This window comes from Phyllopteryx taeniolatus, chromosome 11 (genome assembly GCF_024500385.1).
Source record: "Phyllopteryx taeniolatus isolate TA_2022b chromosome 11, UOR_Ptae_1.2, whole genome shotgun sequence".
Classification (NCBI taxonomy): domain Eukaryota; kingdom Metazoa; phylum Chordata; class Actinopteri; order Syngnathiformes; family Syngnathidae; genus Phyllopteryx; species Phyllopteryx taeniolatus.
Genome location: NC_084512.1, coordinates 21040280 through 21057206, shown reverse-complemented (window position 1 = coordinate 21057206; position 16927 = coordinate 21040280). Strand labels below are relative to the sequence as shown.

The 16927-nt window shown below is 40.0% G+C and overlaps 1 protein-coding gene across 2 annotated transcripts in view; it reads right to left on the bottom strand.

Moving 5' to 3' along the window:
- The window catches only part of LOC133485574 (protein bicaudal C homolog 1-like), a 68258-nt gene that overhangs the window by 31473 nt on the left and 19858 nt on the right, over positions 1-16927 (bottom strand). For both annotated transcript variants that reach the window (XM_061789493.1, XM_061789494.1), the window contains one exon: positions 7307-7376. In XM_061789493.1, coding sequence (XP_061645477.1) covers positions 7307-7376 — 70 coding nt within the window. The remainder of the gene's footprint in view (positions 1-7306; positions 7377-16927) is intronic.

Here is a 16927-nt window from a genome sequence, read left to right as displayed (position 1 = left end):
TATTGCTTTGCATGTCACATTTTAGCCTGAATAGACGACACGAAAAGGTCACGTGACGCTTATCACGATAATCAACTTCATTCAGTCACTGCAAAACCCTACGATACGTCTAAACAAGAAACATTTTGAATGCTTTATATGAATGTGTGTTTGCTATATGTTTGGCTTTTTTTTTTGCAAAACACATTCCAAAAGAAGAAGCGACAGCCACAAGGGGTCCTAAGAACATAATACGTTTTATGTCTTCCTATTCCTTTTCGGACCGGCATTACACGGTTTTTCAGAATTTCATATTCATATTGTTAATGTATTATCGAATATTTCTAGCATTCTAAAAATAAAATGTTCAATCGGTGACAGGCTTTCATCAAAATACATGAATCAAGAATTACAGTACGTTTTTCACCACCTTATTAAAGTCCGGGTCCCATATCTTGCAAATGGAGCCACTGCCAACACAGATGAATGATTTTGTTACTATGACAACCGGGGTAGAACTGAGGGTAGCTGCCACAAAGCGAGCGCCTCCTACTTGCCGAATGTGGAATTTATTTTATTTTTTTAAATAACCGAGTGCTCATAAAGACAGTAAAAGTATGGATTGCATTTTCACTCGTGGTAGCAGCACTTCATCACCAATCACTGCGTGTGGCGCATTCAGCGGAGACATTGCCAACCACCACAATTTTACATTTGTTCTCTTCTATTCCTAAATGGTGTTGTTGTTAATCAACTCAGCAGACAGGTGTGCGACTCTTTTCCATAAACGCGACTAGCGAGTTGCTATTGCTAAGAAACCAGCAGAGTCATTTTGACATTGTTTTCTGAATGACAAGAAAGGAGCCCTGTGGGAGGCAATCACGCTAAACATTGCCAAAAACATGGTGCCCTTCTATAGCTTGCAAAAGCAGTGATATATCAACATGCTGGAAACGTTTCACCCAACGTATATTTTGCAGAGGTCACCTTGGGTCACCTGTTGAACTCTACATAAATTTAATCTGTAAGAGCGGTGGAGGGGTTGCAGCGTGACAGACATACGTACCGGCGGAGTCATGCCCCGAGACGGCTCATTTCATGATGTGAAACTGTTGAACACTTAAAATGTTGATTTCTGAAGAATCATGTTTACATCCATATTTTGACAAAAGGGGTATTTTTCAAGAAGAAGCTTATCATCATCTATTATTTCTATTATAGTATGAAAAACACTTCAAGGTCATGAATATACAGTAAAACAATCACTACTGTACGACACTGAGTGTGCCTTCCTGTTATTACAACATTACGCATACTACTTCATTGCTCGCCGTTCGTAACGCCGAAACTTTGTAGCTGTATGTCGGGACCATAAACCGAGGCCCCGTTGTACTGATTAAAACTACGCAGACCACTTTCAGGTCGTATAACCAAAGTGCAGTGGCAGCTAATGCTTCCATCTGTGCAGCATTGGGTACGCCTCCCTTTCGGGGCCCTGCAAAATCAAACCCACACGCACTGACATACAATGGTGTACTACACGCATTGGAGGAAGTTCGCTCAGGCCCCTTTCCAGGAATCTCGCTCCCCTCCCTTATGCGTACACACAAAATTACTTACAGTATCTCAGATTTACAGCTACAGCCTTCAAAGAAGACTCGCTAAATCCGATTTATTGTTACAAAGTCGCCCCACACCTCCGTGGACCTCACGGTAGCATGTTTACACTTTTCGAGGAGCCCGGGTGGGGGTGGGAGGAATCCTGGGTGGAGCAGAACAATTTGTGATGACGAGGGGATTCCGAAGTGTATGGAAACAACAGAGAGCCAGAAAATAACATGACAAAAAAAAAAAAGAAGAAGAACAGCCTTTCACATTCCTGTATGAGCTTGGAATAACCTCTTGTAATACACAATATGAGCGTTAGAGGGAGCTCCTCCAGTGTCCCCACTCTAACCTGCAGTGCACATCTGGCAAACATTAGTCAGCCTGCCGTTGTGATGTAGAACATCCCCCGCATTTTTTAAGCGAAGTGTGGCATAGGCTTTTTTTTTTTTTTGGGGTGCGGGGGGAGTAAAAAATGTGCACCTAACAGCTTAATTTGGCACACGCAACACCTATAACAACAAACAAAAATAAAGTGCAGACGTTCAGCTGCAAAAGGTGAAGGCTTTCAGTCACACAAAGAAAGAACCTTTTGACCTGCAGCTCAGTACTGGAAACAGATAGTGTCCTAAAAATAAAAGGAAACGAGAAATGTTGTCTTTTATAACGGATACGTCTTAATAGTATTCAGACATTTAATAAATAAAGAGTAAATAGACAGTGTTCCCGGGGGAAAAAAACTACGGCATTTCGTCTGATAATAAAAAAAAAAAATTGTCAAAGCTAAGTTTAATGTTAAACTTAAGTCAAAGTTTGTTAGTGTGACAGTGAGCATGCCATGTTCAATTTTGAGCAAATTCAATTAAAATACACCAACTGAAAAGCAGATTTGGACGTGCCACAAAACATGAAGAGGAACGTGATGCACATAATGAACATTTGAGAAGCTTCATGAAATTGGTTATACAATTATATACATTTCAATATGTTGTTGAAATTTTGATAAAGAAATATTTTTGTTTTCAAAATGAAGCCTATTCAATATCGTTTGTGGTTAAGCGGTGCTTCAGCCCCCCCCCCAAAGTGGGCTAGAAACGTCTATGGTTTGGAGCGAACCATTTGAGGCAAAATTGGGTGGGTGCTGTTGTTTTTGTTGTTAAAATATGACATTTCAAGCACATACTGTATGGTTTTACACTTATCTAGGCTGCTTAAAAACGACATACAGTTTAAAACAATTTTTTTTTAAATCTCTCAAATTTTAGGGGTGGTGAGATTTATTAATTTCAAAAACGAGAAACACCTACAGCTTACAGTACCTTACTTGCTACATTTCTTTTCACTTCACTCAAGTGGCACTGTATACGAAACCCCCCCACCCAATCGCCCCCTTGCAAAAAAAAAAAAAAAAACAAAAGAAAACAAACAACCAAGCGCCGCCTCATAACTCAAAAAACATATAAGTTGGGACACTCATAAGTCAAAGTACCACTGTATTCCTATTTCAAATGATGTGAAAAAAAATGGAATAACCCTGGAAATACACTTAGGGCCAAGGAGTGACTTTTGCAACACATATAGAGAACTTTATGTGTTATTTGGTTCCTTGGAGCATTAAATCACTGGAGGCGCGCGCACACACACACACACACACACACACAGACGACAAAGTGAACATCTGCTCTTATCGCGACCATGCAGGTGGCAGAGACGCTTGGCCCGTAGGTAATAAACCAAACAGGGCAAGCTCACATTTTGATGGAGAGCAACGCTCGCTCAGGCAAAGGTGACAAACATCTGCCGCTCGCCTGCGGAGTTCGAAACTGTTTCCAGACTTGGCGCGAAAGACGACGGCGGTGCAAAGTTACGGGAAAAATGTCTAGCCTGCTTTTGAATGGGAAGAGCAAAAATAACAAGCAGCCCCGTGCCTCACGTCATCAGTGAGTCTTAGGTTAGTCAGTCACTGGTTAGAACAAGCTAGAGTAAGCCCTTTTTCTTTCTTTCCAGAAACACTGTTGCCATTATAAAAATTGTACTGTAAAGATGAAATAAGTAACATCTTAATATTCTAAAAGGAAAAGTTTAAAACTATGTTAACCACTATATGTACTGAGTACTGATATTAACTCAGTTTTGTGGAACTTTCAACTTTTAAGAGGTGCCACTGCCATGTAAAGTACCAATGCAGGGTTTTTATGGCATTGCAAGCTTCGTGTAAACACGTCACGTTACCTTGCTACCAATTGTTACAAGCTGTGGCAGAAAATAAACAGGAGACTCGCAGCTCCTAACTGCGCTTTTTTTTCATTGGAATCCATGGTTAAAGAAATGTTTGCTTTCTGCCATGACAGTTTACACAGGACTGCTAAACACATTAACCAATACACTAATGGATATGAAAAGATAAGATTACATTTCTGGTGCAAACCCATCTAACAGTATTTTGTGTTTTTTTATGAACTTCTTTATTATTTTATGAAATATGAAGAATATTTGTTTTCATTGGACACCGCTTCTTTTACTGATGGGTTTTTTTCACCACCAGATGATGCATCACTGCTTTCATTTTGCCCTTGAGACCAGCTTGTTAAAAACGAGCGGTCAGTCAGTTTCTCACGTCTTCTTCCAAGAATACATGTGCTCACAACTATAAGAGAATGCCCAGCATACCCCCCCTCTCTTCCCCCGAAAAAATGATGACACCACTCTGGAAAACACACGACGCTTCCACAGATGATTAAAACGTTGTCTATTTAGCACACAGAACATGCGTGCCAGGTGATGACGGCGACTACGTTGTGCAAGACGGCTTCTTATGTCATTTTGTCAAATACGTTCTATTCCGAGTGAGCGACGAAGTTACATAATGCCGATGGATTCCACATCTGGCTTGAGGACTCGCGTTGGCGAGTCTCCTGTGGACAACAAAGCGGGCGGGGCTACAACTCATTGTCGAACCTCGCCGATCGCCACGCCTGCTGGATGAGCTCCGAATGAGTGTAATCACGTTTTATTAGTAACAGAGCATTGTAACAACTGACCAATGAACACAGGACCCGTCGGGTTCCGTATCCATCACTATTGATTCTGAAGGCCTGGGCAGATTAGATTGACATGGCAGAACACAGAGGCTGAAATCTGATTGGACCAAAAAAATAAATAAATAATAAAAAAATGTAACAGTGCAGCCAACGGAAACAGAAAATAGACTGCTGGAATAAATCAATAGAATTTCATGGGATATTAGAATTCAGATTGTAAATGTAGGTCAGTGGTTCTGTTAGTGTTTAGGCCGGCAGAGAAGGCCTGACCCACCAGCCACTGCCAACGAACCTAACATGCATGTTTTTTGAATATGGGAGGAAGCCGGAGTACCCGGAGAAAACCCTGAACCTTCGAACTCTGACGCAGGCACGCTAACCACTGGCGCACTGTGTTGCCCCGGCTCCACATCCAAATCTCAAAATTCCTTAAGTTGGGCCCGCACCGTTTCAACATTTACATTCCTCATCCTTACGTGTGGTCAACAACACTGTGTCACAGACGCCGTGATCGTGATGGGAAACGGAACGATAGTCAATTAAGAAGCGACTTGAAACTCATACACAAATAGAGGAGCAACTGATTGTGGTAAGTGTTTGTGCAACGTGCCTCACATGTCATTCGTCACAATATAAATGACAAAGAGAACAATTTGCAAATGCAATGTCGTTACCAGCGTACCCGCTAGCTACAAGCTAGCTACAGTTAGCCTAGCTTCTTGTTTTAGTTTTTCTACTACTACTAATACTCTCTTGTCTCGATTCCTCATGGCACCATAATTTTCCTTGTCGTGTGTGGGGGTCTCTCACATTTTATCATCATTGGTTAAGATGTTAATAATCAGTAACCCGCTTATGTGACTGCAGTCGCTTTGACCTTTTGTCAGTCTTTAATTATATTTCCTCCACTGAGGTGTTGAAACTGCATTAAATTAGATTTAACTTGCAGGGCCATGAATGAAATAGCTCTCTTCTTGTTGTTTGACTGCTGTTTCCCCCCCAAGAAAAACACCACACCACACCGGCTAATTAACGCATTGTTGGCGAGTGAGGTGTGACAAACACATGTGGATTTTAGTTAGCGGTCATTGTTGCTACTACACATGACGTTGCTATGCAAAAACATGACTCAGAACAAGGTATTTTGGTAACAGTACGTTGACACAACATTATGAGTACATGCACAATGTAACATGATCCAATACAAGAACTGCTTTAAAATTTATTGCCTTGATGTTGATTTTGTTATTGTGGACATAACTTGCAGTGATGCAGAACTGCACTATATGAAGCGTGATTGTATTTTGGTTAGCTTAATTAGACACATGGGAGGGGTAAAACATTAGAATCAGGTTTCAGTTTGAGCTACCGTAATTTGTCGTGTATAATGCACATTCCCCCCCCAAAAAAAAAAATTGTCAAAAGTCAATAGGGCATATTATACATAGGTATAGGGGAAAATGAAAAAACTTCCATCCATCCATCCATTTTCTACCACTTATCCGAGGTCGGGTCACGGGGGCAGTAGCTTTAGCAGGGACACCCAGACTTGACTCTCCCAAGCCACTTCTTCCGGCTATGAAAAAAACTTAGATTTTATAAATGTATGCCGCCATCGAGAGTATGAAAAAGCTGTCCAGTTTCATTCCAATATGCCACCGCCCCCCTGCGACTGACTGGCGACCAGTTCAGGGTGTAGTCCGCCTTTCCCCCGAAGTCAGCTGTGATAGGCTCCAGCGTCCCGCGACCCTAACCAGGATAAGCGATGTTGAAAATGGATGGATGGATGGATGCCAACGCCATCTAGAGGTTATGAAAAAGGTGTAGCCTACACTTTCATTCCAATATGACAGGGGTACATATATATGTACAGTTGTGCTCATACGTTTACATAGCCAGGCAGAATTTGTGAAATACTGTTTTTTTTTTTTTTTTTTTTTTTAATACGACTGATGACTGAACAACAATCATTAATTTATTTTTGTTTATGTTTTGTTTAATGATAATGCTTTTCTGAAATGCTTGACAGTTTAATTTGAATCCCAATAAAATAAAATGAAATGTGTTTTGCCTGTTTTCTTTTCAGAATTGTACAGATCTTACAAATTCTGCCTGGATAATCAAATTCAAATTATTTGAAAAAAAATCTAACAAAATACAGATAATACTTCATGTTTTGATCGTATGGGTGGAAGCAAAATCATGCATTGTAAAAATGCATTATGCATAGGTAGAAGGGTTTTCCATAATTTTGAGGTCAACTTTGGGGGTGCGTATTATACATGGGTGCACATTATACACGAGAAATTCCAGTAGTACAGTTCTACTATCAGAACAATGATCATTATTATTCAATTAATATCTCTCTGACAGTGTCAATGAAAAAAATTGACATCCAGACTGTGTGTTGGTTCAGCAGCTATGCCTAATGAAGCGTCGGGTAAGAGTGCTGTACATGGTCGCGTTTGCTCAAGGATCATCCAGCATCATGAAATGCTTTAATGCAGACTCAATTCAATTTTAGCAGGAATAAAAATGTTTTAAACTGAATTCAGCTTTTATAACCCACGTTTGAACTGCTCACAATAACACCAATTTACTGGGTAATGGCCAAATACTGTAAATCCAACATCCGATCAAGTGGCACATAACACAGTAAGTAAAGCAGGGAACGTTCTCACCTTTTTTCGACTTTGCTCCAATCTTCAGCTTGGAAGGCCAGGCTATCTGTGTTTGTGTTTCATCCATAATCTGCAACACAATAAACATCGATTAACATCATATGGTGCATCAGGGTTAAAGAGGTAGTTGAGCAGGTGCAGTTTTGTTTACAATCAAAACAATCAAAAAACAATCAAACATTTCAAATGTGGGTATGGATGTAAAAAAATCAAAGCAACTTGAAGGGTTCTCCATTTTTTTTCTTTTACAAGCACATAATACACATTCAATGTAACTCATTACTGCTAAAATATAACTACAGTGGTACCTTGACTAACAAGTGCCCCAAGTCTTTCGAGCTGCGAGTTGTTGCGTTGTCAATTTCTTGCTTTGTGTTACAAGCCAAACTCTGACTTACAAACTTCAGATTCACTGCCACGGAAGCAAAGTGGAGGGGGAGAAATGAGAAAGAGGGGAAAAAAAATAAATAAATAAAGAAGGAAGGAAGGCAAGTGTCGCCATTGCACTTTCAGTTATTGAATGGGACAAACGGTCACACAAACAAATACAAAATGAGAACACAGTAGCTACAGTAGCCAAAACTTGTGTTCAGATGATCACACAAAGACTAACCAGTCATGTTCCTAACGTCACTCATTAGGCCACACCCCTCAAAGGCACACATACAACACTGCAGTTGTTGCGACTCGGGTTGTTCCAACGTACAGTAATTGCACTTCATAAAACCAGTTTATTTCTTTACATTCTCTGCAGTACTTGTGAAAACATTTGTTCGCGCCTGTTTGCTCTCTCTCAATGTCAAAAATTGGGAGACTGTTGTATAACATCACTTTGAGGTAAAGTGCGGTTGATTCACTTCACTGTATGATGCTGATAAGATCATGAGACCACTCAACTAAAAAGGAACTAGTTTTGGGACAATTTTCACTTGTTTCAGGCCATTTTCTACTTGAAATATGTAGGAAAAATGTCAGGGGAGTAAGTTTTTTTAAATTATTACAATGGCAGATTTCTCAATTTCTTTCAAGTGAAATTTTGCTTGAAACAAGTGAAAATTGTATAAAACAAGTTACTTTTTAGCTGATAGTCTTATTTTAAGTGTGATGAGTCCTCAATGGGGCTGTGGCAGAATCCATTTTAAGCATGTATGGTGATAGAAGCTATACAGTATTATGTATTGGTAATGCGCAGCACAGAAATCGTCTCAAAACGAGTGCAGAAAAAGAAAAGCCCGAAAACTTTGGCTTGGCTACCTGTGAAAAACGCCAAGGACAATCTGCGTGAGAGGCCCTCGACAAATCCAGTCGTCGTAACCAGGAGCACATGCACGGACGTTAAGAAAGCAAACCTCCAACCTCCTGCTCGTCCTTTCAACCACAGGAAAGCTCACCTTGCTTGGCTTTCTGGTTACAAATCCACAGACAAACCTCTCGAGAGCAGCTCGCCAGAAGTTAGCAGAGGGGGGGAAAAAAAATTCAGACCTTAACATTGAAAAAAAGATGATATATATTCTCTCTCTTTGTTTTCATACTTTCCAGGCATCTTCGGGGTGAAGAAGGCAAGAATTTCTCCAAAGTGCTCCCATGTCTGACACCGGAGCACCATTTAAAACTACTTAATATTCCTCAGTGGTCTGTGGCAATAAGAAATAAGACACGTAATGTAATTTAAAAGTGCACCCTATCAAGATTAGCTGTACAGATTAGCAACACCACTACAGTCATCATAATAATTCACAGCTTTTCCCAGCTTTCCCCCTTAAAAACATTTTGGAATTCTAACAATTCTCTCGCCAAAATGTAAAACAGTCTGTGTCCTTAAAGCATGCCTTTGGGGACACAAATTAAAAAAGGGAAGTGCTTAAATTCCACCATATGCTCTTGTGGGAGTAGCCCGGTCTGGTAGGCGTCGTGCCTAACACATACTGACAGCTTGTCCTTCCCAAGCGTGACACGCATCACACGAGCGCGTTTTTCCTCACACTGCGCACACATGATGGTTGATTGCAAGTGCTGTCGCATTAAAAAAGGACAAGGAACAGAACACATCGCTCAGAAGTCATTAGCAAAAAAATAAATCCAAAACAAGCTTGCTGCTTGTCTTTGAAATCTAATTTGCACACATTTACACAATGGGATTTTTATCTTTTTTATTTATTTTTTTAAATACTAAACACGTCATTATTTCCTCTTCTGAAGTAATTGAGTCAAGGTGCACATCTGTGGACTTTGCAATTGTTATCATCTAAAAGCAACTAAAATAAAAATAGCAAATAATCAGCAACTTGTGAAATATGAGGCTGGCATAGCCAGATTTCAGCAAATGCAAAACAGCCAGATTTCAGCAAATGCAAAACAGAACTCCAATTGGTATGATAATGGGGAATGAAAATAAGGCAGAATTTGTTTGCAGAAAAATTGTCTTTAAGGAATTTGTTGGATTTCTTTTTTTTTAAGGCCAGGGTAACTCTGATGCATCCATTAAAAGACATAAGACAGAAACTGTGAGTCAATGCATTGTGAGAGCCTGATTTTTATTTTTTTTTAAATTACACTAACTACTGGACTAACATGGAGACTATAGCATCAGCATGTTTGTGGTGCAGCAATGGAAAAACTTTAAAAACAACAACACAAAACAAAAAGCCACAATGTCCTGAATTGAGTGAAGACGAGCAATCTCGATTCGGCTCAGCACCAAATTGTCCACCTTTATGTCTGACATTGTGTATTAGACAATTTTCCCTCACAATTTAAAAGCAGGTCCCAGGTGTCTTCATAAAAGGTCTCTGACATTCGGCAAAAAAAAAACACAAGGCATAAAGAATTGCAGTACACTTAACTTGGAACACTGGTTGAAATCACTTCGTTTTGGGGGTTCAGTTTTCTGGCAAATACAGAGTACGGTTTCCCATGACAACCAGGGGTGGGGCTATATGGAGTATTCGTCCTAGTGAGCAGCTACTCGGTGATGCCAATTTAGCGACTTTTACGACTCTCTTGGGGGAACTTTTTTGAAAAGCAAGTTGAAAAAAAATCTAATGACTTTTTGCGGTGTTATTGGAGATTTCTGGACACTGAGACTCCAACTGGAGCAGACGTTCACCCCTCCACGTCCAGACTGCAAATGCAGTGAACTCAACTCAGCTCACTTCACAACAAGCAGCAGGTTGGCGTAGTAAACAATCCCCCCTGCCCCCAAAAAAGTGTGTTGTAATACCACTCCAACTTGACGTTTACTGTCAAACTTAACAAAACAAAGAAATACACAACGTGTATTTAAATCAACCACATGACTACTTTAAAGTCAGCAGGTTTAATGCTAACACATAATGAGAAACAGCGTAGAGATAGCAAACAGCAGCTATGTGGCGGTGTTATCACACTAAGGAACAGATATTTGAACACAAACGATGCAGCAACACATGTGGGCAGACGATATAATAATACGCACAGGCAGCTATAGAATATATCGTTATCCGCTGCGAAAAATGACTAATGTAGTGCAGGTTACTGAGACATTTTCTGTAGTTGAGTGAAAAAAATAAATACAAATTCCAGTATTGTACTGCCACCCAGTGGCCAAGTCTTGCACAAAAGGAGGAGCCACAATGATTTAATCATGACCCAAACATTTTTTAATTCTTTACATTGTGTTTAATTATGTTATTACTATATGTTTTATAAAATATAAAATAGTGCTATTTTCCTTATTAAAATCACATTACGCAAATTTTGGTTGTTTTTTTGGGGAGGCTGTAACAGATTAATGGTTTTTCAATGCATTTCAATGGGGAACGATGATTTAAAATATGAGTGCTTTAAGTTTGGTTATGCAATGAATTAAACTCATGTCCTAAGGAACCACTGTATTTGTACACAAATGCAAATTTACCATAATATGTCCCCTTTAAGATTTGTGCATTATTCACTACGAAACTAGCAACGCAAGGTCATAGGGGATGACCGTTAATCTCACTGTGTATCCTCCCATTGCTTAACTGTATGTACCATAAAAGTTGGAAAAGTTAGGAACGTCATACGTAACTCAAGAAAGACTTACTATATTTGGCCCATGCTCTCAAGTACTCTGACAGAATTTTAACATGAGTTAAATAACACTGTAATAACACCCAAACCTCAAAACTGTGAGGCCAACGTGCCAATCATTGTACTGCGTGATTCCCCAGATAATTACACACAACACCCAATAATATTAAATGTAATGGCTTCTTTCTTGGCCTACGTTGCACCCAATTTACAATCCCAATTCCAATGACGTTGGGACGTTGTGTTAAACCTAAATAAAAACAGAATACAATGATTGGCAAATCATGTTCAACCTATATTTAATTGAATACACTACAAAGACTAGATATTTAATGTTCAAACTGATAGACTTTATTGTTTTTAGCAAATAATCATTAACTTAGAATTTTATGGCTGCAACACGTTCCAAAAAAGCTGGCAAAAAAGACAGACTGAGAAAGTTGAGAAATGCTCATCAAACACCTGTTTGGAACATCCCACAGGTGAACAGGCTAATTGGGAACAGGTGGGTGCCATGATTGGGTAGAAAAGGAGCTTCCCTGAATTGCTCAGTCATTCACAAGATGGGGCGAGGTTCACCTCTTTGTGAACAAGTGCTTGAGAAAATAAGTAAGGACATTGTTCCTCATTGTACAATTGCAAGGAATTTAGGGATTTCATCATCTACGGTCCATAATATCATCAAAAGGTTCAGAGAATCTGGAGAAATCACTGCATGTAAGCGGCAAGGCCGAAAACCAACATTGAATGCCTGTGTTAGTGTCAATGGCATTCGTAACTTACACATCTGTGAAGGCACCATTAATGCTGAAAGGTACATACAGGTTTTGGAGAAACATATGCTGCCATCCAAGCAACGTCTTTTTCATGGATGCCCCTGCTTATTTCAGCAAGACAATGCCAAACCACATTCTGCACGTGTTACAACCGCGTGGCCTCGTAGTAAAAGAGGGCAGGTACTCGACTGGCCTGCCTGCAGTCCAGACCTGTGTCCCATTGAAAATGTGTGTCGCATTATGAAGCGTAAAATACGACAACGGAGACCCCGGACTGTTGAACAGCTGAAGCTGCACATCAAGCGAGAATGGGAAAGAATTCCACCTACAAAGCTTCAACAATTAGTGTCCTCAGTTCCCAAACGTTTATTGAATGTTGTTAAAAGAAAAGGTGATGTAACACAGTGGTAAACATGACCCTGTCCCAGCTTTTTTGGAACGTGTTGCAGCCATAAAATTCCAAGTTAAATGATTATTTGCTAAAAACAATATAGTTTCTCAGTTTGAACATTAAATATCTTGTCTTTGTCATGTATTCAATTAAATATAGGTTGAACATGATTTGCAAATCATTGTATTCTGTTTTTATTTATGTTTAACACAATGTCCCGACTTCATTGGAATTGGGGTTGTACAAAACTTTGTGTAAAGTAGTTTTTGCATAATCCTGCTAGCAAACACATTTACTCAGGAACACTGTGGAATGAGTACAAAGCAGAATTCCTTTCAAATGACCCACCCTCACCTATTCTAATTCGGTATCCTAATGATTTCAAAGAAGAAAAGATGAGGGTGCTCGGTGATGTGTCGAAACAAACAATGATATCCTCGTTCATGTCCTGTAGGAAAGTCCCCTTGGCTGCAACAAGTGTTGCAATAACAGCATCAGTGCAGGGATTACGAACAGCTTTTCAGAACATTCGGGGCTGAAAACAACAAAAAAAAAAACAATGATGATTTCTGCGCTGGCCCGAGGCCCAGGTCACCGTTCTCTGCTGCATGTCAAGCAGGATAAATAAATAAAAATACCTCTGTGGCTGAATAAAATCTTTTCATCATTAAATGAAGCAAGCGTGTGTTATTTGAAACCAAAATAAATAGACGTCCTTGGTAATTTATAAGACAAGCTAAATAAAACTAATACAGCCCAATACAATACATTATGGAATCTATTAGTAGCAGGTGCTAGATGTTGTTTTTAGACTGTATGTTTAACGGACTTACTCGGTTTGACATAACATTTGGCGCATCACTCACAAAGACCTAGTTGAGGTCAACAGCAACCAAAAATGTGCTTTAAATAAATAAATCAACCGCAAGCTAATTCCATAAAACGTCAACAAGAAGCATCTCAGATTTTAAGACTTTTGTATCACACGGAGATGGTTTCAGGAAATAAATTCAGCTGAGGGTGAAATGCTGCTGCTCACTTGACAGTAACAGCATGGAGACAAATGGCAAAAGCATTTCTAAAAAGTACAACTTAACACAAAATGAGGACAAGGCAGGGCAGCACCGTGTCCTAGTGGTTAGTGATTTGGATGGGGAAAAAAAATTATAATAATGTAAATATCAATTACAAAAAATACACATTACAATTACAATCCAATTAATTTAAATTGAGTTTAAATATGGGAAGAGATGCTATACATACAAATAAACGATTGAAGATGAAAAGTTATGCAATGTGGCAGCACAGATGCATAGTGATCAGCGTGTCTGCCTTACAACTGAGAGGTTCTGGGTTTGAATCTTAACTGCGGTCTTCCTGTGGGCAGTTTGGATGTTCTCCCCTTGCTTGTATGACCTTTCTCTGGGGACGTCCACCCACATTCCAAAAACTGATGTTAGGTTCATTGAAGACTCAATTGTCCATTACTGAGAATGTGACTGTGAATTATTGTTTTTCTACATGTGCGATTGACTGGCAACCAGTCCAGGTTTTACCCTGGGGTACACCGTCTCTTGCCCGAGATAAATGTCAGCCGAGATAAATGCCAGCTCAGTCGCGACCCTAAGGAGGACAACAGGAAATGGATGAATGGAGGACAAGGCACAAGTAAACCCTATAATGACGAGAACTGCATTTCGAAAGAAGACACTGCTCTGATTACTTCCCAGAAGTCTTCAAGCTTCCTGAGCTATGCTTCATAAGGGATGACTTAAAAAAAAAAAAAGGTCCTTGTTCAGCGAGCGGGAGAGACATTTCCTGTTCAGTGCTGCTGTTCTTGGCGGCGACGTGCAGATGGGACTGATTTCTGACAAGACCACACACCGTTTTAATTGGAGAACGCTGTTTATTTTTGATGCGAGGACTCGCGAACAACACTCCCAAAGCACAAATTTGCCGAGCTACACCTTTAATGCCTCACCTTTCTCTGCCTACGCCCCTTGTGGAACGTATAAGTAGAAAACGTCGTGTCTGATCACTTTAATCGCACAGCTTTGACATGATGATTGGCTCTTAGAGGTTTCCAGCTGCTGTGCGAGCAAACTCAAACAGGATTACATTAAATAAAAAAAGAAATAAATAAAGTCCCGGAACGCAGCACATGTGCCGGACACACGTGACTGTGCACGTGCACGTTCGTATGCTGGCACATAGTACATCTACAGCTACAGCAATCAACATGGCAGAGGCATGTTTCCTCCTGGCCCGCGCTGCGATGGTGCAGCTGTTGTTTCAGCTGGAATGTGTGTGTGTGTGTGTGTGTGTGCGGCAGCAGGACACGAGGGGCTGTCGGGGGTGTAAAGATGTGAGCAGACCTTGAGGCGGCATCAACAGAAACGATGCAGTTGACGGTTTCGATATAAGACGAGAAACTTTCCTGGCATCGTAGTCGTTCCTTTCGGATGATGGTTTTACCTTAACTTAAAAGTTTCATTAGTTCCGTTACCAAGCTCGTAAACCCCATTTAATCGTTCAGTCGACCCCCCGCATTCTCGCGGTTCAGCAACCGCAGATTCGCCTATTTGAAGACCCCCCCCCCCTCCCCCTAGTTTTTTTTCAATTTTATCATGCTTTTTGTTTCTTTTTTTGGGGTTGGTTCCCCCAAAAACGCTTAAAGTGGCAGTTTGTCCCCGCTTATATAAGAATTTTTGGGTTATAAAAAACAAACAAACAAACAAAATCTTTTTACATTCAAATTGTTTTTTTTTTATTTATTTTTTTACAATGCAATTATAATGGCAGTCGGTTATCTGTGGATTTTTGCTATTCGCGGTCTAATTAAATTTCCCGAGTGAAATGCAGTGAAATAGCATTACAATTAACCGTTTCGTCCCCAAAAACCATCGTGCGGACACTGAGCCGGGGGCCTGTCACCAGCCGAGTCACTCTGAACTAGTTTGCTGTCTAAAGGAATAACAGGAAGTCTGCTTTGAGAGTTTGAACTACATCCATGCAGACCTCCGCAATGGCTCGACTCCTCCACGCAGAATTATTGTGCTTTAATACAACACATTTAATTAAATTACCTAACATTGGCTTCTCAAAGTCTGCTAGCTTAATGCTAACAAATGAGGTAAAACCCCAAAGGCCTGCTAACCAAACATGCATCAATGTGGTTGTAGTTATAAACCTTTAAAGAGACAAACATTTGTATTCATGTTGTGCAAAAACAGCAAATACATTTGCAGCTTAGTTGTGACTATCTTCATGTTACACAATCAAATGTACTTATGTTAATGTGTATGTTTTATATTGCCCCGATTGGCCAAGCGTGCACACCAGAAGGAGCAGCACAATGTCTATTGAATTAAAGCAAGCAATCAAGATGCAAAAACATTTTAATACTTAAAATTCTATTTAAGTATGTTATACTGTGTGTTTTGATTCAATACCATACCGTAGAGTGCAATTTTTCTTCAACGTTACAAGTTGTATTCTTTTTGGGGGGCTGAAACAAATTAATGGCTTTTCCATTCATTTCAATGGGCAAAGATGATCAAATTAAACTCATAAATCAAGGTACCACAATGATGATCTTGTCTCCATTTACTCACAAATGTACTTAGTCTGTGTTAAATCTGGGCCTGTTTAGTCTAACGCAAGGCTAGACCTAATGATCTTTTGCAGAAGATTAATGCGATTGGGAATCTCTGAATTACATTAACACAACACATTAGACAGCTCAAGGGTACCTAATGATGTGTCTGGTGTGTGTTGATTGTATTTCTGCCCGCTGAAAGCAACAAGAATAACTGGCTTGAGATTTGGCACTTCAACATCACGCCTGGTCTTATTTACAGAACCGCAACTGTCGGGATGGAGAAGTGGAAAAGGGTTCAGAGACCAAGTGGCCAAGGCTCACTTCAAATCCCCTCCAAGTTTGTGCCGAGAAGCTCTGCGGTCAATATACTGTAGTGGTTATTGGTTTAAAGCCGCTGGGTTTTTCGCAAGTATCACGGTGAGCCATGATTTTGCACTCATCGGTGACACAAGGCCTCTGATATAAAAAGGTGCGTGAATCTGCGAAGACTTTGTTTGACTTTACCGCTAAAGCAGTATCCTGCGCTTCCTGCTCCTTGGAAACCCATTTGAGCGTTTATTTGCTACGCTTGATATCTCACTTAAGTTCAATATACTAGTATACTTTTTGTACTCACTCGTAAGACAATTCAGCGCTGACTTCCTTACTAGCAACCTTTTTTTCACTACTGCCGTCTAATACTATAAGACATTTCAATATACTCGTATGACAAATTTGGCATACTACTAGGACAACTACATGTTACTATTGCGGTCAAACTACGAGTAGGTATTTTGGTGCTACTAATAGTGTCCAGAAGGCTA